Source organism: Physcomitrium patens, chromosome 23 (genome assembly GCF_059467195.1).
Source record: "Physcomitrium patens ecotype Gransden chromosome 23, ASM5946719v1, whole genome shotgun sequence".
Lineage (NCBI taxonomy): Eukaryota > Viridiplantae > Streptophyta > Bryopsida > Funariales > Funariaceae > Physcomitrium > Physcomitrium patens.
The window spans coordinates 2,585,540-2,605,202 of NC_143432.1; the positions used below are offsets into that span (position 1 = coordinate 2,585,540).

Sequence of the window (19,663 nt, forward strand, 5' to 3'; positions counted from 1 at the left end):
CCAGCATGTGCTTCACGCCAACTTGCCACTCACGGTGTGCATATTGGCAAGCGAAACCTGCGTTGCAATTGAATTATAAGGTGCATCGAACTTTCTGCGTGAGTGATAAGTTCAAAAGTGGGTTTAATTTTGTAGCTCAGCAGAATGTTCTGATGCGAAAAGTTGCGTGTGTTCACTGCGTGATGGAAGCCTTCGTCACATCTCAACCTTGTGGATATAATCTCCACCTTAAGCTTGCTTCCAAGCACCTGAAGCACTATTTTGCTTTCACCAGTGGAAGTGGTTCCTAGGTTGTGCGGAGCAGGTGTACTAGCATAAAACATGTAGTAATAGGCAAACATGTGAACAGCATAAATCAAGTCAACACTGAACTTATCGAGTAGTTTACCAGTTGTTTCCAGCCCCTGCAAATGATTCATGGCTGTATTAGTGTAACATCTTGCGTTGCCGTAGACAACCAAGGCTTCCCCACGACTCAGCTGGTGTTTGACATGCAATTGAAAGGCATCAAAGTTGCGATTCGAGTTCCTTAACTGATAAATCCAAATTTACGGCTCAGTCTACCTTACAGTGCTGTGGACTATGAGAAAAAGACAGCAGGGAAAATGCAGTCAATTGCCACAATTACATTGCACACAACAGCTGAGTCCGAATGAGAAGAATTGCGATGGCAAGATTATCCCCACAACAGCGGCAAGCGTAGATCCTCTCTGTCTCTCTTCGCTCCACTTAACAACCTACAACAAATTCTCGTTTTAACATAAATGTGGAGAATTGCAGCACTAATCCAATCTAATCTAATCTAATCTAATTCAATCAGCTCGTAAGATGAATATGTGGTAGAGCCATTTCACCACCTGACTCCTTTTAGACTTCACATTCCACACAGGTTGACCAAAATATAGTAAAAAACAATTAAGAAAATGGTTGACTCGTGGAATTCGTTGTACTCAGTGGAATAAACGTCGAAAGTAGGGATTCGTTGGTTTCTCTTAAAGTTTCAAAAATATGAAGCTGTGACTTTTAATTGTGAATGGGTTGTTGATTTTAAGCCTTTGGGACAAATTAACTTGAATAGAATGACTGTCTCTGAATCGATACTATAACTATTGTGCACATGCAGAAATAACTTTGTTGTTGAAACGTTCAATTAGAAACAAATTGAATTTTGTGTGCTATTCAAAATTCTCATAAAGATTTGTTATTTTGTCCAAGCACACTTTTTGTTATAAAATTCCAGTAGTTTTATGTCTCACCAAGCCCTACACATACCATGCACATACAAAATTGATTTAAGATCATCATTGAATATCTTGAAACTTTCAAATTTTACCCATGTACATTTTACCTTATAGGTTGCACAATTTCTACTAATGTGTCTTTAATGTGATAATATTCTAAAAACGATGCAAATAATAAAGCCACATTAGTAGAAATAATGCAAAAAAGTAAAAAAGACTTCAAAGTCGCCCAAAAGCTCTAGTTTGTAGTTGGATGAGAATCTGAATAATCACTAGTTATTCCCCAGATCTTAGTCGGGGGATGAAGGTACCCTGCCAGGACTTAGCCCTCGACACTTCACTAGAAACTAAGCCGTGTACATCACATTGCCCGGATACAGACAACTAACCGTGCTTCCTGATTGGATACAGATTGTTCAGCGCTGGCAAACAGACTCCGAAGCAGATTTATTCGATGCCATTGTGCATGGATGGCAAATCAAGTCAAAGGAAACCTCCTCATGCACTTCATCTAATCTCTGTCGAGGACACGCTCACAAGAATGTTAACAGCTACCAGATTATGTATTAACTGATAACAGCATTTGCTGTAAGCGGCTGCTTTTGATTCTGTCTCAAATGGTTACATTAAATTGAGGATGGTTGACTTGGGTCCATGGATAGGAGTGCATAAACTTAACTAGAATGAACCAGTGTATTGTTGATATAATCGTTAAGACGGCCGTGACTCCAGCTGCGTTGTAAACAAGGTCGTCTATTTTGAGGATAAACTCTCACCAGACATACCTGCAACCCGAGGTAACGGGAATATTCTCTGCAACCAGACTACTGGATGCGAATGTATGAAAGACTGGCAGCGAAAAATTCTGCTTCGTGCAATCTGATCTGATTATTGGATCAGGAACTTACTCTTTCAAGCCCTAATCTTTCGACTCGTCCAAAATTTTGGAGAAATATGCCGCAACCGCTATCCCTCTGAACGTCACTGCAATGACCGACACTTCCTGCAAAGCTAATTAACCACTGCTCTTACAACAAGCATTTGTGCTCCTGGTGAAACTATTCAATTTAGAAACGTCCGCCAACCACTGTTCTCACATTCAAGGGTCCTAAACTAAATGAGTACTCTAAGCTATTCCTGCTTTTGCAGTCCTTGATAGTAGTCCACCAACACTTGCCACCCTCCTGGGCACATAAACCCTTCTGGTGGCGATTCGTTGTTCTTCGCAAAGTTGCGCATCTGCGTAAACGTTTGGCATAATGACCACGTTCAGAAAGACGAATTCTGGCAGGAAAAAGAGAACTGTAAGAAGGAAGCCGAGTAGGACACACTAAGGGCAAGAGATACACACCTTGGTACCAGAAATGAACAAAAAGTCCTGCGCCCTGGATGGATCGAAGAATGCCATCTGACTCTTCGTTTTGTCGTAAGCCGCAACCTACACAACACAACCATATCAGTAACTCTCCTTCAATCCCTCCAAAAGGTCATCGTAAATACGAATGACGGCCTTCCTTACGATTCAATAAGTGACGATTTGTTCAGACAAGTAGTCGTAAAGGTATAACAGGTATAACCTCCACGACTACTGATTAGTTCGGTTATACCTGTTTGAACGATTTGAATCCACCACCAATTAGACAAAAATAATTATGTTCACTGTTGCTGCTCCACCTTTACAATACAACGACACTGTCCACAACGGTTTTGTGGCAACGACACATTTCTACACATTTGTTTCAGATGAGCTGAGTAGTCTCACAGCACAACATAAACGACAGAGAAACATTTATCAGATAGGGGCTGTCATTCTGGAATTACCCTGAAGGGCAGAATGTTGAGCTTCTCAAGGCCAGGAGCCATGCTGAGCACCATCTTTCCGTGGTCTGCGTCGTAGAGATCGCGCCCGGCAGTGGGGTGGCCCATACCAGCTGGATCCCTGCCAACAATGTAGAAGTCGGCACCGGCGTTAATGCGAGCCTTAGCATGCCATTGCACCTCCGTCGGTCCGGCGTAGTGCATGGGAGAGGGGAAAATGGCCACAACGGTGGTCGCAGGGTCAAGGACTCCGGCTTCAAGGACCTACAAAATTGTTGCAACGTCAAAACGATATTCTTTTCTCTTGCTCAACATTGTCGTGGGGGTATTATGATTTAAAACTCACAAACTCGGTACCGATCAGACGCATAATATGATCTACTCAGACTGCGAAAAAGTTAATTGGCCAGGAGAGCTGGTAAAGGTACGATACCTGGTCGTGCTGTTTCATTCTCCATTCTAGAGGAACGTCGTCTGCCTTGGTGAAACCACCCAATGGGTGCAACAACAGAAGAGGGTTCTTGTAACCCATTTCCAGCAACCGGCGTCTAGTGTCGGTCATCAGCAACGCATGTCCGTTGTGGACAGGGTTGCGCAGCTGAAAAGCAAATACAGCGTCGGCCTGTGCCATCACAGCGGACATCAATTAGCTCAGCACTTGAGACAGAAAGTGAGAAGATAGAAGGTATTCGAGACTAAACAAGATTAACTACTGATACACTGACAAATTCAAAAACCACTAATAATGCAACTAGTGCAGTAACTTTTGACGCAAGGCAATGTGTACTGGACTCGTTCTAGCATGTAGCGGATTCATTGATTAATACCTCACGCCTTTCGAATTCAGCACGCAGCTCTGCCGGTGACAGTCTGTAGTGATCAAGTCCGTCATTATACTTGATTCTCTCAAGAACTTCCAAATCTCCACCAATAAGCCAGTCTCCGGCGTTCGCAATCGCTTCATCTACGTAAGGCAGACCTGGAGCTGTGGTTCCCCAAGTTCGAGCAATTCGCTCTTCCTTGTTGTGCTTGTAAATCTCAATGCTGCGAATAACGAACGGATCGATAAATACAAACTGAAAGATTGCACAACATCTCGTCAAATTTAGCGCACCTCTGAGAAGAATGCACACTTGTTGACGAAATCCGCTGGAGTCAACGGCAAACCAAGTTGTAGTGTTCAAGCTAAAGGGATACTCTAAAGCTTCTGGAAAATGACCTACAAGCGTAGCAACGAAACCACATCACCAGAGTATCCAAATTGTAAAACAACTCCAAAACCAAGTGCACTACGGTATCATACTTGCGGAGGATAGCGACGTCGTTGCCATCTGGACCAACAAGAGTGACAGCGTTGACACCAGACAAGCTCTCCTTCTTCTCGTCGTCGATGGCCAAGACAATGGGGAGGGACATGTTGGTGAAGGTGCCGTCAGCCAGGCGAAGGCAGTTGAAATGCAAAGATTGCAGATACTCGTTCTGACGCATAAAGCCAGTGAGAGGCGAGGCCCATCCCTCCGCGACAGTGTGCACCCATTGCAAGTCCACCAAGTTGAGCTGAATTTTGGACAATGTCGCGGCCTCGGCCTTTTTGCTCTCTTTCTCCTGCTCTGGGACATGCAGGTCGACCAGGACGCCACCATCGGGCTCAATGAGTCCACCAGCACGAGGAGTGGGGGTCATGGTGGTTGCGGATGTAGCAGCGGAAGGATTGGTAGCGAGCGTGGCAGAGGTGGAGCGCATGCGTCTCTGCGATTTCGTTGCCAGAGGCAGAACGAAAAAGGGGGTGGTGAGAGTGGAAACCGAACCCAGCTGCTTGCTGCTTGAAACAGCAGCCACCTTTGTGGCTACTGTGACCGAAGGGGTGGCTCTGGTCAAAGACGCCGCTGCTGCCTCCATCACAACAAGTCACTTACTCCCCACCCGCAGATTCAATCAATCAATCCGCACAATCACCACTTGCAGACTGTGCCCTGACCCACAATCACACCCCACCAGTCAGTCTCTAAGAGATACCACAAGAATTGTCCTGCAACCACCACCAACCAGTCTGCTCAACACGCCCCCTAGCATTCTCTCGCAATCCCTACCAAATTCCTCCCCTGGGCGCAGAAACAAGGACGCTACGACAAGCAGACCCACACTCAAAAAAATGACATGATGCCCTCCACCCTGGCCTGCTCGTCACAAACCCTCGCACCACGTCACGCAATGCTAAATCACGATTTAGAGTGCACAGAGCAAGGTGCGGATACATGAATCACACCCACCCAGAAACTGAAAGGAGAAAGAATAAAATAAATGAATGAAAATGACTGTTGAATCTGCGAGAGAGCACAGACCGAAAAGCTGCGAGCGAGGGCTTGCAATGCTACGGGTGTGGGAAAAGAGCGCACGACTGCTACAATACAAGGGAAGCTGGCAAGCCTGCCATGCCCATGAAGCTGCACAACGCCCAAGTTTAGGCTCTCCACGGCAAAACCGAACAACCACCAAGAGATTCTGTCCCGGAGGATTCGCAGGGTGCACCTTTTGATCTCCCGGGCCTCACACGCCGAAAATCGTCGTCATCTTCACTCTTTCATCATCCACCCCACGATTCCGAAAGTGGAAACCTCTGGTGGGAGTGGGAGCTGTGGGAAAGTGGGTTGGAAGAGGGCCGGGAACAGTGGCAGCAGCTGTGGCCACAAAACCCCGGAAACGGGCATCAAACCCGAGCAGGCCCAGTTCCTTCCGCCTCAAATTCCTCCGCTCACCTGCCAGCCCTGCCCTGGACCTGGTGCCCTGTTGCCCTGTTGTCGCTTTTCCGCAGCGATGCCCGAGGCTCTGACAAAGCTCCATCGCCGAAGTAGCGAAGAGAGAGCGAGGGACGCTGGAAACAAAGTTCCCATCCAGATGGACCCATCCCCTGCTCCTCGTCCTCCCTCCTGCTTTGCTTAGCTTTCCCCAACCCCTCTTCTTCTGTCATAGAATTTGAAACAGGGTCTTGCCTCGTTTGGGGCTCCGGGCCTCCTTCCCACCCTCCTCCCCATCACTCCCATTCATTCTCCTTCACTGGATGGATGCCCACTCTCTCTCCCTTCCTCCCTTCCTTCGGTCTTGCTATTTTGTGTACGTTTCTGATATGAATGGTGGTACATGTGGTACATGAGGGTATATGTGACTTCATCATTGTTCTTATTTCTTTACTTCTTGAAAACTGTAGTAGTTTTACTTCATCCTACATGCAGGAGCTTCATTTGGTTTTGTAGATCTGTAATTGTTAACTGCATTGGCATGTGTAGCAGAATAAATCAAATGGATACATATGAAAAAATACATGCTTTATTGCATGATAATTGGTATGAAGCACTAACCAAACAAATATTGTTTCTACTGACAAATCAAAATGTTACAACCAATACCAATTCTTACAGAAGTATGGCATAACCAATTCAAAAAAATGGGCAAAATAAAGCATGTAAATCACGTTTTCAACCATTACCTTACAAATTCGAACATGTTTACCAAAACAATAAGTAGATTGTTAGAATCTATCAAAATTCAACAAACAAAATTAGAATTTGTATGAAATATTTAACACATAATGTTGGCCAAGGATGTGATGCTCTAGTATATAAATATAAATACAAGTAGACTTTTTGTCCAGATAAAAAAAGGGCATTTCTTATCGTGCCTTCCATTTGCAAAATAATGTTGGCATTTAATAAATTCCGTGTTGTTAAAAACGCACAGTTTCTGTGATAAAAATTGATTATAGCTTTATTAAAGTTTACAATTAACCCTCAGTACAGCGTTGTATTTTAAGAACTCCGTATGATTATCTTAGTATAGGATGTGCATTGAATGTAGATTGACCCCTTTTATTATTATTATTATTATTATCGTTATTATTACTCAACTTTGAACATGTTATTGTGTTGAAGTGTAAATATGACTCCTTTCTTTCGGGATAATAACTAAAATTGCGTGGAAAGAGGAGTTACTAAAAATAACACCCAAAAATAAATTACAAATGCTCGACTCTATATTTTGACAGTTTTTACTCTTTCTCTCTCTTTCTCTCTCTTTTTTTTTTTAAAAAAAAAAGCACAAGAAACTTTTCTAGTTGCTGCCAATTTATAGATTAAGATTCATATTTAGGATCCAAGCCTTCTATAGCTTAGATTGTAAGATCTCTCACAACCACATGTAACAGGAAGCCAAAAATTATCACGCCAAGTGAAGCTGCAACCTTTTTTCCGTTTCTGACATTGTCTCCATTCAATGAACCTGCAGCATTCATGTACCTAGCATTTTGCATTCCAAAGAATTTAATGATTTGCTGTACTTTATTTTTTTCGAAAAGTCACATTCCAGCAGGTTCTGCATTTTTTTAATACACCAAAGCTGGTTTTGATTCAACTCAGACAAGCGGGTTGTTTGTTTACTGCAGACCATTCTATACATAACCCAGTCTTCATCACAGAGCTCACTGTCATTTCGCTCATTCCGGCATGGTTGAAAAGCAATGTGTATGGAACCGTCAAGAAGCGCGGTCATTGTCAACGTAAAAGAATTGAGACTGACGGTTTTGACGTCAGATGTTTTATATTGTCAAATAACGAAAACAGTTGTCCTTGCTAGATATCGGCAGATGGAAAGGAAATATTCGAATGCCCAACCTTTAAAGATCCACATGGTTGTAATGTACAACCAGGGTTCGCACTTCGCATAATCCTGTTATTTCTCAAGTTATCCAAAGTACAATGCACAGCTCTTACTACCACTTTCTCTGCTCCAAAGGAAAAACACCCTCGTTTCCAAGCACCATTCAGCCTCTGACAGAAGTGGAAGGAAGATTTTGGAGCTCAACAAACGAACCAACCAACTTCTCCCACACTAGACAGAAGGGCTGAGAGAAGCCAAGATGTGAAAGTGCTAGCCCACGAGTATGTACTTCCTGGAAATAAACCTTTCATTAAAAACTGAAAGACCGAATTACCACCTGCAGAGGTGAGCTTCAACAACCTAAAGATGTATCCCTACCATCTACAATCCCAGTCGACGAGGGATGCTCTTAGGAGCCCCATGATCACGGCGTAACCCAGGTGTGGCAACCGAATTCCTTTCCTTGATTCGGAGGGCTTTCTCTTTTAATTGTTTCTTAGCTTCAGCATCGGCAAAAGCCTTCCGCACCTCCTCCATTTCTTCCTCCATAGCTGTTTTCTCTTCCTTCTGCTTTCGCCTCTGCTGCAGCCTTGACGTATGAGAATCTTTGATGCTGAAAAACATGGGCCCTAACTCAGCCAGCCAGTGTGGTTCTACAGCAGTCACACATTGCATGTACTCCTTCGACGTCAAAACCAGTTCGTGATAAACTATGTAGTCGGGTGTATAACCCAGCCCATAAAGAGCACTACTGGGATGCAAATGACATGGCATGCCCGTGCGACAGTTGACGTATTCTCCAATCCCCTTCAAACGTGCAGCATTATGGAAATATGACGAGCAGATTGCTTTCCTCACCATATCCCAATCAGTTCCTGAGGATGTAAGCGGTATCTTCTGCTGCTTCAAGATGTCCAATAACTGGGATCTAACTTCTCGGGCTTTACGAAGACCTTTCACATGAAGAAAATGATCATTGCACCAGTCTCCTCGATATTGGTTACTTTTCCACTGCTGGTAAACATTTAAGAGCGTCAAGTGGTCACTCTCTGGCACAAAAAACTTCTCTCTGGCAGCGTCACTTTCCTCTGCACGATCCTTGGGTCTGAAGAAAACAGATGGAACAGAGAGCATAGAGACGATTGTGAGGACCTCGTCCATGCACTTGAGCTGATGACCCATAAGGAGCATCTTGCCAAGTGGAGGATCCAGAGGAAACTCAACCATTTTGCGTCCCAACTGCGTGAGCCGCCCAACATTATCAAGGGCACCAAGCACCCACAACTGGTACATCGAATTCAGAATGTTCTCCTGCGGAGGGGGGTCCATAAAGTCAAACTCCAGTAGGTTATCAATATTCAGCGACTTCAAAAGCAGTACCACATTTCCCAAGTTCGTTCTCTGAATCTCAGGAACAGGATTTTGCAGCATTTCATTTTGATAAGCTGTTTCCGTATACAGACGGTAACATGTACCAGGGCCAGTGCGACCAGCACGACCTGCCCTCTGATCTGCAGCAGCACGGCTGCAAGGAAAGACCTGAAGAGCATCCATACCCATACGAGGATTGTACACTTTAATTTTGCCATAACCTGAATCAATAACATAAAATATCCCATCTACTGTTAATGATGTCTCCGCAATGTTGGTTGCCACAATGCACTTGCGAGCACCGTTCTCTGCCTTCTGGAAAATTTTGGCCTACAAACACACCAGCAGATATCAACTTCTGCAATTTCGTTTTCTTACTCACAAAGATTGCTACTTCATCGACCCAAAAACTATTGCTTTCATTGTCCTAGGGATAGAAACTGCTAGAGGGGAAAATAAAAGGAGAAAATGAAGTAAATACTTAAAGACAAGTCCTGTATTTGAGATTTGCAGAACATTTGAGATATAACGAATTCAGAATTGAGAGGTGAGATGGCAGTACAACACCTGCAAATCGGATGGAAGTTGAGAGTAGATAGGAAGAATGGCCAATGGAGTAGGAGGTTTCGCCGAGCTAGCTTCAAGCGCTTCCATCCGCTCAGCTAAATTGAAACAAACGCATTCAATTTCATCTTGCCCAGTCATAAAGATTAGAATGTCACCAGGAGGGCAAGTTATGTGAATGGACATGGCCTGCTTAACTGCTGCTTCCACATAATCCTCGCATGGTGTCTTACTGAACAGAATCTGCACCGGAAATGTCCTCCCAGGGATGTTGAAAACTGGCACACTGAAAACGAAAGCGATGACGTCATTTCTTTATCAAAGATACATACAACTACATTGACTAAAATTGCTAACCAGCATTACTAAAATCCCGTTGAAAACAAACCTTCCGAAAAAGTTCGAAAACTTCTGCGCATTGAGTGTAGCTGAGGTCACGATCAGCTTGAAATCGCGTCGGCGAGCCACGACTTGCTTCAAGATACCAAACAACACATCAGTGTTGAGAGAACGTTCATGAGCCTCGTCCATGATTACCACTCTGTTCACAAAAAGACAAAAAACAGTCACGTGTTTAGTTTTCGCACGCTTGCCTCTCAAACTCCAAACGCTATTCAAGCTCAATATGCAATCAGATTTCATTTATTTTTGCATGTTACTATGTATAAGCTGCAGAGGAGTAACAAGTAAACGCACCTGTACTGGTTGAGGTCAGCATCTCGCAAAGTCTCTCGCAGAAGCACACCATCCGTCATATACTGCAGAAACCAGAATAAATTGAATAAGAATAATACGTGCAAATCTATGCTATTAAGCACCAAGAATTAGCAATATAGAGCGTGTTCTACATCTAATGTTGCAACTATTTTCGTTAGAAGTGAAAGCACAATGGTGTATACGGAATACAAAAAAGTTGAATACCTTGATTATGGTATTAGGTCCAGTGACGTCCTCAAATCGAATAGCATACCCAACTTTGTCTCCAAGTTCACATTCCATCTCCTCACTCACACGTTTTGCAACACTCATTGCTGCTACTCTTCGTGGCTGAGTGCAACCAATCATCCCAAACGTGGTCTGTCCATCTTCGTGCAGATACTACAATGATTACAAAATGAAATACAGGGTTAAAAAACCAAAGATTGTACTAAATAGCATTATGTTCTCCCTCAATAATATCACTACCTACTTCCATTTTAAGAAAGGCAACATTCTCCTAGAATCACAGCCTTCAAAATCATCCCAAGATTTGCAAATGAAATGCAGCAACAACAGAAAATAGAGACCGGACCTGTGTCATTTGTGTGGTTTTTCCGGAACCAGTTTCACCTACAACTACCACAACTTGATTCTCCCTAATAACCTGCAATACACGACAACAGAAAGCTGTAATGAACTCAATCAACTCATCAGTTTTAATTCCTGACAATCCAAGGACCAGAAAATGAAAATTTTCAGGCAACTAATCCGAACCACTCACGGCATAAGTTTTGGTGAAGCCATCATCAACTCCAAGGATATGATCAATAACATGATACAAACAAGATGACATACCTGTAAAAGCTCGTCTCGCACAGAAAAGATTGGAAGGTATTGGCGCTGCTCTATGATCGACTTGGACTTAGAAAAGTCACTTGCTGCCTCTCCTTTTTCTTTCATGTGGCTCCCAAATTTAGCATTCTCTTTAAAGTCTACTTCACCTTCACCTCCTACAGCATCCTTATCTGCATCAATCTGATAGTCCAACAGCCGGAACAAGTATGGGTAACATGAGGGCATGTTTAATTGGCAGGAAAACAAAAAAACAAAATACCAAAAAGTAGTGACACTCGTCCACATGCACTGAAAGGTCGTCTGCATTACGATACGCCTATTTATAATAGACCCAGGGAGAAATTCAATAGAAGCTGCTGAAAAACACAAGAACATAGAACATTCTAGTTCATAAAGTGTGCATCGCAAGTAACATTTCACGAAACTAGTGCAGGTCCTATATCACAGAAAATCTGCATTCCACATCTGTTGACATCAAAGCTTAGCCTAGCTGTGAAAGAGCTCAAGAACACACCTCCTCCTCGGTCTTTTCAACACCTAGTATGTTCCCTAGCTTGGAGCCTGCAAGCTCCCAGAAACGCTGTCGTGACTTGTTGGCGCTTTGCTTCTCACGCGTTTCTCGAACCAAAGCTGAACCTTTCCTAGATATGATGGCCATATCTGATGTTGGGTCCTTGATTGGCATAACTGACTCAGCCTGCTTGGTATAGACCACTCTCCCATCCAAGAATGGTGGCTTTGTGTCTGTTGCAACGGTCCAGCATAGAAAACATCATTTCCACTTCAAATTGAAAGATAAGAGCCGAGTCGTTTTATTCTCACATAATCTTACTAGCAGATGATCACATCGAATAGCAGAACAAAAATACATACAAAAATCCTAATCCAGCCACAACATCAAACGATCTCATCGTTCCCGAGCATGACTAATTAAAAATATTAGTCGTACATTCCTTGCGGTCACTGCGCAAAAACAATTTGAATTCCTTCAATTGTTATAGATCTACAATATCAGTCTCCACCATAACAAAAGACCAGTAAACTGATGGTACGTAACTCCAGTTGCATGAAAAAGTATGCATGTGATTGTCCAGGGATCACTCACCATGAGTAAGTAAAATTACGCGATTCTCATCCTCATCGTCAAACTCTGTTTGCTGTTCTGTTCCACGAACGGCGCCTGATCGCAACAACTGCCTATCTTCCCATTGTGCATTATCTGCACTGAGTTGTGACAGCTTCTTGCTTTGGGCCAAGCTCATGTTTGTTCCATCCCTCCGTTTCTGAGCAAACATCATCATCATCATCACCATCAAAACTATTTCCAACAATCAACTAAGCTGTGAATACACTTAAACGAAAAGTCTACGCTAGAATTAACAGTAAATAGCCCAATGAAAACTTCAAGGGATTCCAGTGTTAAGAAGGAGTAGAAAGCATACCAGGCGTTTCACCATTTCAGCTTCCCTTTTCTTGAAAGTTGCTTCACCACCAATGAATGGTTGCGCACCCTCCGAATCAAAACTTGCACCACCTTCTTCTTGATTATACCTGCCAAAACTCCTAGGTCAATATAGAAAGTGGTAGCATCAATCAAACCAAGCATGCGTACTTCAAGTAGGAATGCACACTCAGCATACACTATCACAAGTAAATATTTTTCTGCGAATTCCACATTAAATCCGGCATATAAGTCCTCACCAACTCCGATCAGCTTCCCGTTCTGCTTCCTCCATTTCAGCACGTGTCTGCTCGTCCATTTCCCAACCTTCACCGTCTCCACCTCCACTAAGACTAGATTTACCAATCTGCATAAAGCACAGATGGACACGATGACCTAAAGTCAAATACTATCATGGCCGAACAAACCAACAGATAGTGCAATACCAGATCGAATCGCCATATCCCACGATACAAAGTCCAATTGAGACACCTAAAACTAATGCAATCTAAGTAAGCAAACCCACAGGATGAGCTAACTCTGAAAACATCCCATGTCGAGAACTGCATCAATCCTGCATCTCTATCACCAAATACACCACTCTAAGTTTGACACAAACGTGAGACAGGTCAAAAACAGCATAAAGCAGTGAGGAGGAGACAGAAGGTGAAAGGAGGAGCTGGATAAAAACAGTACCGAGGTTCCATTCCGAGGAGTGGATTGAGACCTAAACTGTAGCTTATGATTCTGCTCTCTTCCCTTCGGAGTATATTTACTTGAAACATGTCGTGTACCTCCACCAGATGGAGTCGCACCCCCTGCTCTTATAGGAGATGGTGATGGAGATGCCATGTCCCATGGTGAGGGTGAAGCTGCAATGAAACAAAATACACACCAAAATAACCGAGAATAAGCAGTCAGAACGTTCTAGCAAAAAATGATATCAGGACAAATTGCCTTCAACGACAGTAAGCTAGAGGATTTACAAAAAAAGCATCGTGGATTGTGAAAGATTACAAAACTTGGACACTGTAAGTCAAATTTCAACAGAACATAAATAGTGCAGAAAACAAGAAGCCCACATCCCTCTGGAGCCAGGTTGAACCTGACATGCCTGAAGGCCAAACAAATCCTGAAGTAGTTCACCCAATACATAATGAAGTTACATGACATACATCTGAGCCCCAGAATACATAAGAAGTCACGGACAAATCAAATATAATCCTCAAGAGCGCAAACAGACTCTGCGCAGAAATACTAAAAATTCCATGAATGAGACGTTACCTTGGTAAGGACTGTCTCCACCTTCCCACGGAGAGGCCATCCGCGACTCAGCAGGGGACGCTGGAATAAAGTTTCCAGCCGGTGACGGGGGAGGATATGATCGATCATGGCGAGGAGTGGCACCACCACGGCGCGGAGTTTCTTCCCACTGCCAGGATCTATTGTCCCAAGTAGTGCGTCCTGACAAGCAGTCATCGTCCAATAACTTTTCAGGAAACTTAAATGATAGATCATGAAATTAGTGCACGCTTGCACCATGAAGCCACGCATGTAGAAATGTAGTCATCTCGGGCGTTCAATAGTCAGCTAGACTAATCATTCTCGTTTCCAACACGCGCTGTGAGCAGTTAGTACACGAATTCATCTCTCTAAATGCAGAATAGATGGCACCAGCTCCCTCTTAGACATAATCAATCTTGGATAAACAATCTCGTCACCTAGAAATAAACCATTTCATGGTTTGTTCTTGGTGAACAATAATGTCCATGAATTGTCAACAAGCAGTATTAAGCATCAGCCATGCAAACCACATGGATTAACTATGGATAGAACGCATAAACGTACCTGAGGAAGGTCGCCGTGGGCTAGGGCTTGGGCTAGGACTAGGAGTGTAATCATTTCCATACCCCCGTCTGCTCCTCTCTCTATCAGAATAAGAGCTTCTCCTGTCTCGCTCACTCCTTGACTCATGCGTATCGTCCCGGAAATAATCGCTACGCCTATCAGGTCTCTCCTGACTACTGCTTCTTTCATGTTTGTCGGATGGCCGTTCATTATCATCAGATTGATCACTATCTCCTCGTAATCGCTCCCTATATTTGCGAGGAGCTCCATGAGAACTCTCTCTCAGAGACGGAATTGCTTCATCTCCATCCTTTTCTACTGCTCTCTCAGTATCCTCAGTTTGACTAGCTGCTACAGATATGTAGTGCGGCCTCTTCACATCCCCTGTTTTCTCGCCCTCTGCTGCTCGTTTTACACGTTTCTCCGCCGCTAATTTATCAAGACCTAATATAATCAACCAAATAAAACCAAGTACGTTGATTCAGGCAACTCATGCTCAACTCATTCAATACTGATAGAATTGAGACTCAATTACAGTGAAACCCTATAATCACTCCAATGAAAAACGACCAAAGACCTGCATGAAGGCCGAAAATAAGTACAGAATTGCGCAAAAATTGGGTACCTTCAACAAGGTGAACAAAGATAATTAAGAGCACTCACCCAGGATAGATTTGCCACGAGCAACGGGCACTTTGAAAACAGGCCTCTGCTGCTCCTCACTAGCCATGACGACCCGTCAAGCCTCGCCACCTTTCGCTGGCCGGGGGAGGTTAAACCATCTCAAATACTGCGCGCGATGTGTTACCTCTTCGTAACGGACACTGCGAGAAAGCGGCGTGCAACACACAAGTGCGCGACGAACTTCAGGACAGAGAGAAATCCGAGGCGAGATGGTTCGAGGCTGCAGCGATGCAATGAAAAGGAGAACAAAGACTTGGAAACACTGATGCAAATCAGCCAAAACCCAGAAACCGAAGCCGCAAGACAAAGGGGGTCCGGGCAAAGGGGGTTGCAACAGGGGCACCTAACCCCCGTCCTCCACGAGTTCATTTGTTCTCTCTCACGTTGTTCGTATCCTCTTCAGTAACTCACGCTCACTTTTGATTATTGCAATATGTGTCCCAAACACCATATGTCTATCACTATGTATTCATTCCTTTATTTTTTTTTATATTGAATACTCTTTTTATTATGCTTTATTTTTTAATATTTTTATTTATTTGTGTGGGTTTATATTTTAGTAATTTTTTTGTAAAATTGAAGCTGATAAGTTTTACTAAAAAATGTTTTTATTGTGGTTGTAAATGAACTTATTGGTAGGTTTGACTATTCAAATCTCATTATAAAATAATAATAATAATAATAATTAAGACTGAGCTTCAGAAACTTTTCTTGTGTCATTTCGTAAACATGAAAAAAATAGACAAGTGATATGAATATGTTTTATTTGATATGAAGATCACAATGCTTAGATTTCAGTGATCTCATTGATTAAATTACACGTAAATAATTTTATTTTTATTTTACTTTATTTTAGAACTTTTTACCTTCTATTTTTAAAATCTAATCTGATTGGAAGTGATGTGGTTATGATGTGCCCATTTATTTTGTTCTATTTGTCTCAATGCTGTAGGGTTTAGGTATGACTACGTTTTAAATTCCAACTCTATCTTCTTCTTTTTTATTAATTTTAATGGAGTTAAACTAATGTTTATATATAGTGTTATAAGTGAATATAGGTTATGTGCAGACTTTCGAACTTTGATGTATATCATCTAAAAAGTTCAAAAAAACACCTTTTTGTGTAAAGAATGAGTAGGTCCGGTTACAGTATTTTCAAGAGGTCATAGCAAATTTCCATACATTGAATACCAAAGATTTGCAAACATACGAAGGAGAAGTGAAGCTCATCAAGAAACCAAAGTCATTCTGAGCATTGAGAGTTAAAGATTCATTTACTTCAGTAAATATATATATATATATATATATATATGTATGTATATATATATATGTTTACTCATCTTCTTCTTCTTCTTCTTCTTATTTCATCCTTTAGATTGCATGTTTTACAAACGATTGACAAGATTTCATACCATTCTGGTTTCTCTTATAGAGAGATGAAGATGAGATGGCACAAAACTCCCACTAAATTAATGTGCCCTCAAAAATTTACACCAATTTTGCTTAGTTATTTTATAAAGTATAGTGTGATTATTGACGAACAACTATGAACTGTTTGTACAGCTGGAGAGCAGAAATTCTGCCAAGGAGGTATCTGGAAGTGTGAACAGAGCATTTCTTCTGTCTACGTGGCACGCAGTGAGTGGGTGGCTTGCTCCCGCCCTGGTCAGGCTTCGCGGGAGGGACCAACTTCCAGAGCTCTGCTCCAACCGAAGTTTCTCTTGCCGACTTTCTCTCGCTCTTCTTCGCCTCCTCTTCCGTCCCTTTCTTTCTTTCTCTCCCTGATTTCATTCCCATCGTTCTTGCGTCAAATCGCCTGTGCCAAGAAAATCTGGCACCAAACTGCTTTGATTCACCTGTCGTTCTCCGCCTGCTGACTGCTATTGTGTTCGTGACATTATTCACTGGACATTGATTCTTCGTTACATATTTGGAGACAAGAGCTTGCGGGATAAGTTTCGGAATCCTCTGGAGTCTCGACCTTCAACACCAACCTTCCCCGTCTTTCACACTCGATAGCGCTATTAAGATGCTCTAAGGAGCAGAGATTTTGCTTTTACGTGCATGACGTGCTGCCGTGTCTTGTCGAATAAATCAGCCCTACAGTAAGCTATTTCAATTTTCTTCGTATTAAATTTGATATATTAATCTTTTGATAGGCTGAGTCAAAGCCTTTCATGCAATAAGCTCTGTTCATCTTGTTGTAATTTTGAAATAGCTTACTTTATGCATCATTCTTTTGAGAATTGGAGGAAATATTTTTCTCAAATTCTACTTCTCTGCTTACTTTTCATGGGATTTGTTAATAGAAATATTGGTCCGTTGGCTTGTACACGTAAACATTCCATGCGTAGGTGCTCTGGGCGATGATTGTCAGGCACAGTGTTGTGAATGATAATACCGACACTGATCCTTAGCCGAATCCCCTCAGTACATCGTCAGGATTAAACTGAATAAAAGATTGATCGCTTACTTCAAAATCGAACAGTTGAAATTGGTAGAATAGAAACGACAACCTGCCGATATAATAAGAGATGACGTGGTTGGCTGCAATCTGCTTGGGAAATGGCTCAATAATTTAAATTACTATTGCCATAAGAATTCTTTCACTCTGGTTATTTATTAGGGAATTATGATTTGAAAATTTCATCCAATTTATAATCATTTTTCAATGCTTGTTTCCTACATATCTAACGTGATTTTATCAATACTTCCTTTGTCTGTTCATTCTGCCTTACTGCAAATTCAAGGGATAAGAACGCAGTACCACGTCTTCAGCACACAATAGTAGTATTTTTGCGCCACGTGATCTTTCTTTCCTCCTCCTACCTGTGACTAAGTCCTTGAAGTGTTGTGCAATTTCTTTAAAAACTTTTGGCGGACCTGATGCAATTTCAAGTTGGTTAACCAAGCAAACCGATGATACCGCAAAAAATGGTTTGGTCTGAGTATTAGGATGTGTAGATTATGATATTCGAGCGAATGCGTCTGTGCTGTGACAGAGATTGATTTGTCGAGTTCATGCACATTTGGATGTCGATGCCGAACTATCAATTGTAAACATCGAGATTGGGTTGCTCTTTTTAGTCGGATTGTAAGGCATGTGACTCTTGTGATTGGAAGGACTTTGTTTCTACCTTGTTTCTGTTCTTTTTAAAAGCTTTTGAGGTAGGCTCATCTATATTCACATCAGCTTGTCTGTAATGCTATCGATGCAAGAAATCTAGGACATCGAGATGAATGCAAATTGTGCGTTTCAGATATGAATGAATAGAAATACCCCCTGTTTGGAGCTGCTTCTGAATGTTCTGGCTGGTGCCTGTGGACTGAGCTATTACGTTGTCACCAGTTCAAGGGTAATATACTGGAGTGCTATGGTTACATTTATCTTGAGCTACTCATTTTCCTTTACTTTGGTGGACCACTGCAGTGAAGAGCGGAGGAATCCTTGTTAAGCTGCGGTGTCATGGGTTGAGCGGACTACGGCAATGGTTAAGCGAACAACTGGGCGAACAAGCAAATTGTGTGGAGCTAGACCTTGCCCTCATGGGTGCGCTTACGGCGGTCTCGATAGAAAAATAAATAAATAAATCAATATTGATTGTGTGTCGAAGAGAGGATTGTTAGGTAGTGTGTTCCTGTGGTTCATGATGCGTGTGGAATTTAGTTGAGTTTTGACTCCTCTCCAACGCCCAATGTGACCAGCAGATGTGCCGAGTCTATAAAACCTGAACAGAAGGACGCTGCGCTTGTTGATCCAACTCCAACAATGCCATGCGTGTATGCATGTGACTTGGATAAAATTCTGCACTCCATGAGTTGAGTTGCATCAGAGTGTAGTCGGCCAAGGATTGGCGATTGTGCTTGGTGTTGGGTCGACCTTCACTGGCAGCATCTTCCCTGTTTTGGAGTCATCGTCTAGCACCTAGCGATCAAGCAAGGTGGCGGAGCAGCTTGTCTAGCACCTGGGCAATTAGGCAAGGGTGGCGGACTGTGGTGGTAGAACTCCACTCACAACCAGTCGACCAGCGTGGCATTTCTTCAAGCTCAATGAGGGCTCCAGGGCGATCATATAATAAGTAGAGTAGGTTTAGAAGAACCTACTTAGTTTAGAGTTTTCATCATGTATTTTTATTTTTATTTTTATCTTGTGCTAGTACCACCTTTTGGTTTTGTTGTGGTTTGTTGTTTTACAGGGAAATTGAAGTAATTTTAGGATGAAGTAGAAGAAGTCTTAGGTATGGATTTAGAATTATTTAGGGATTAGAATCAACAAGAATTCCTAAATAATTCTAAATCTTATTTATCAATAAAATAAAATAAAAAACTGAAAGTGAATAAAAAAGAAATAGAAGTGAAAGCTACAGACATCAAAGAAGAAGATTCTAGAAATATTTTTAGAATATTCTATTAGATTTTAAAAGGTTTCAAAAGATTCTAAAAAGATTCATAGAAGATTTTTAAAAGGTTCTAAAAGGTTCTTAAAATATTT

The 19,663-nt window shown here is 42.3% G+C and overlaps 2 protein-coding genes and 1 long non-coding RNA gene across 7 annotated transcripts; 1 reads left to right on the forward strand and 2 right to left on the reverse strand.

The window, feature by feature from the left end:
• Positions 1–1,915: 1,915 nt before the first annotated feature.
• Positions 1,916–5,550, reverse strand: LOC112276214 (ATP sulfurylase 1, chloroplastic). 2 transcript variants are annotated; one of them, XM_024507328.3, is made up of 7 exons: positions 5,402–5,550; positions 4,363–5,032; positions 3,887–4,103; positions 3,493–3,681; positions 3,063–3,323; positions 2,593–2,679; positions 1,916–2,480 (listed from the first exon to the last, which is right to left on the reverse strand). In XM_024507328.3, exons 2-7 carry the CDS (start codon positions 4,956–4,958, stop codon positions 2,373–2,375), a joined length of 1,458 nt encoding a protein of 485 aa, XP_024363096.1. In that variant the 5' UTR covers positions 4,959–5,032; positions 5,402–5,550; the 3' UTR covers positions 1,916–2,372. The 2 variants fall into 2 exon arrangements, with proteins under 2 accessions (XP_024363096.1, XP_090102939.1); XM_090246813.1 differs by having other exon boundaries at positions 5,330–5,550.
• A 2,174-nt stretch (positions 5,551–7,724) lies between these two features.
• LOC112275943 (pre-mRNA-splicing factor ATP-dependent RNA helicase DEAH7) lies at positions 7,725–15,550 on the reverse strand. Its single transcript, XM_024506751.3, has 15 exons — positions 15,151–15,550; positions 14,488–14,931; positions 13,924–14,103; positions 13,336–13,511; positions 12,900–13,006; positions 12,641–12,749; positions 12,304–12,481; positions 11,713–11,942; positions 11,199–11,378; positions 10,936–11,007; positions 10,566–10,742; positions 10,341–10,402; positions 10,033–10,185; positions 9,648–9,930; positions 7,725–9,410 (listed from the first exon to the last, which is right to left on the reverse strand). Exons 1-15 carry the CDS (start codon positions 15,215–15,217, stop codon positions 8,091–8,093), a joined length of 3,738 nt encoding a protein of 1,245 aa, XP_024362519.1. The 5' UTR covers positions 15,218–15,550; the 3' UTR covers positions 7,725–8,090.
• Positions 15,551–16,898: 1,348 nt separating this feature from the next.
• LOC149986481 (uncharacterized) lies at positions 16,899–19,333 on the forward strand. 4 transcript variants are annotated; one of them, XR_016500347.1, is made up of 3 exons: positions 16,899–17,276; positions 18,602–18,721; positions 18,877–19,333. It is a non-coding gene; the product is annotated as an uncharacterized LOC149986481 (long non-coding RNA). The 4 variants fall into 4 exon arrangements; XR_016500348.1 differs by having other exon boundaries at positions 18,880–19,333; XR_016500349.1 differs by having other exon boundaries at positions 16,900–17,276; positions 18,602–18,694.
• The last annotated feature ends 330 nt before the right edge of the window (positions 19,334–19,663 follow it).

Bases quoted from the DNA above. Each gene is read 5' to 3' on its own strand.
- LOC112276214 (XM_024507328.3), bottom strand. From the start codon at position 4,958: ATGGAGGCAGCAGCGGCGTCTTTGACCAGAGCCACCCCTTCGGTCACA. The intron at 4,104-4,362 runs GTATGATACCGT...CGTTATTCGCAG, and splicing joins GACGTCGCTATCCTCCGCAA to CATTGAGATTTACAAGCACA. The intron at 3,682-3,886 runs GTATTAATCAAT...GTGATGGCACAG, and splicing joins CTGAATTCGAAAGGCGTGAG to GCCGACGCTGTATTTGCTTT.
- LOC112275943 (XM_024506751.3), bottom strand. From the start codon at position 15,217: ATGGCTAGTGAGGAGCAGCAGAGGCCTGTTTTCAAAGTGCCCGTTGCT. The intron at 13,007-13,335 runs GTACTGTTTTTA...TGCTTTATGCAG, and splicing joins CTCCTCGGAATGGAACCTCG to ATTGGTAAATCTAGTCTTAG. The intron at 9,931-10,032 runs GTTTGTTTTCAA...TTTCGTTTTCAG, and splicing joins TTTTCGAACTTTTTCGGAAG to TGTGCCAGTTTTCAACATCC.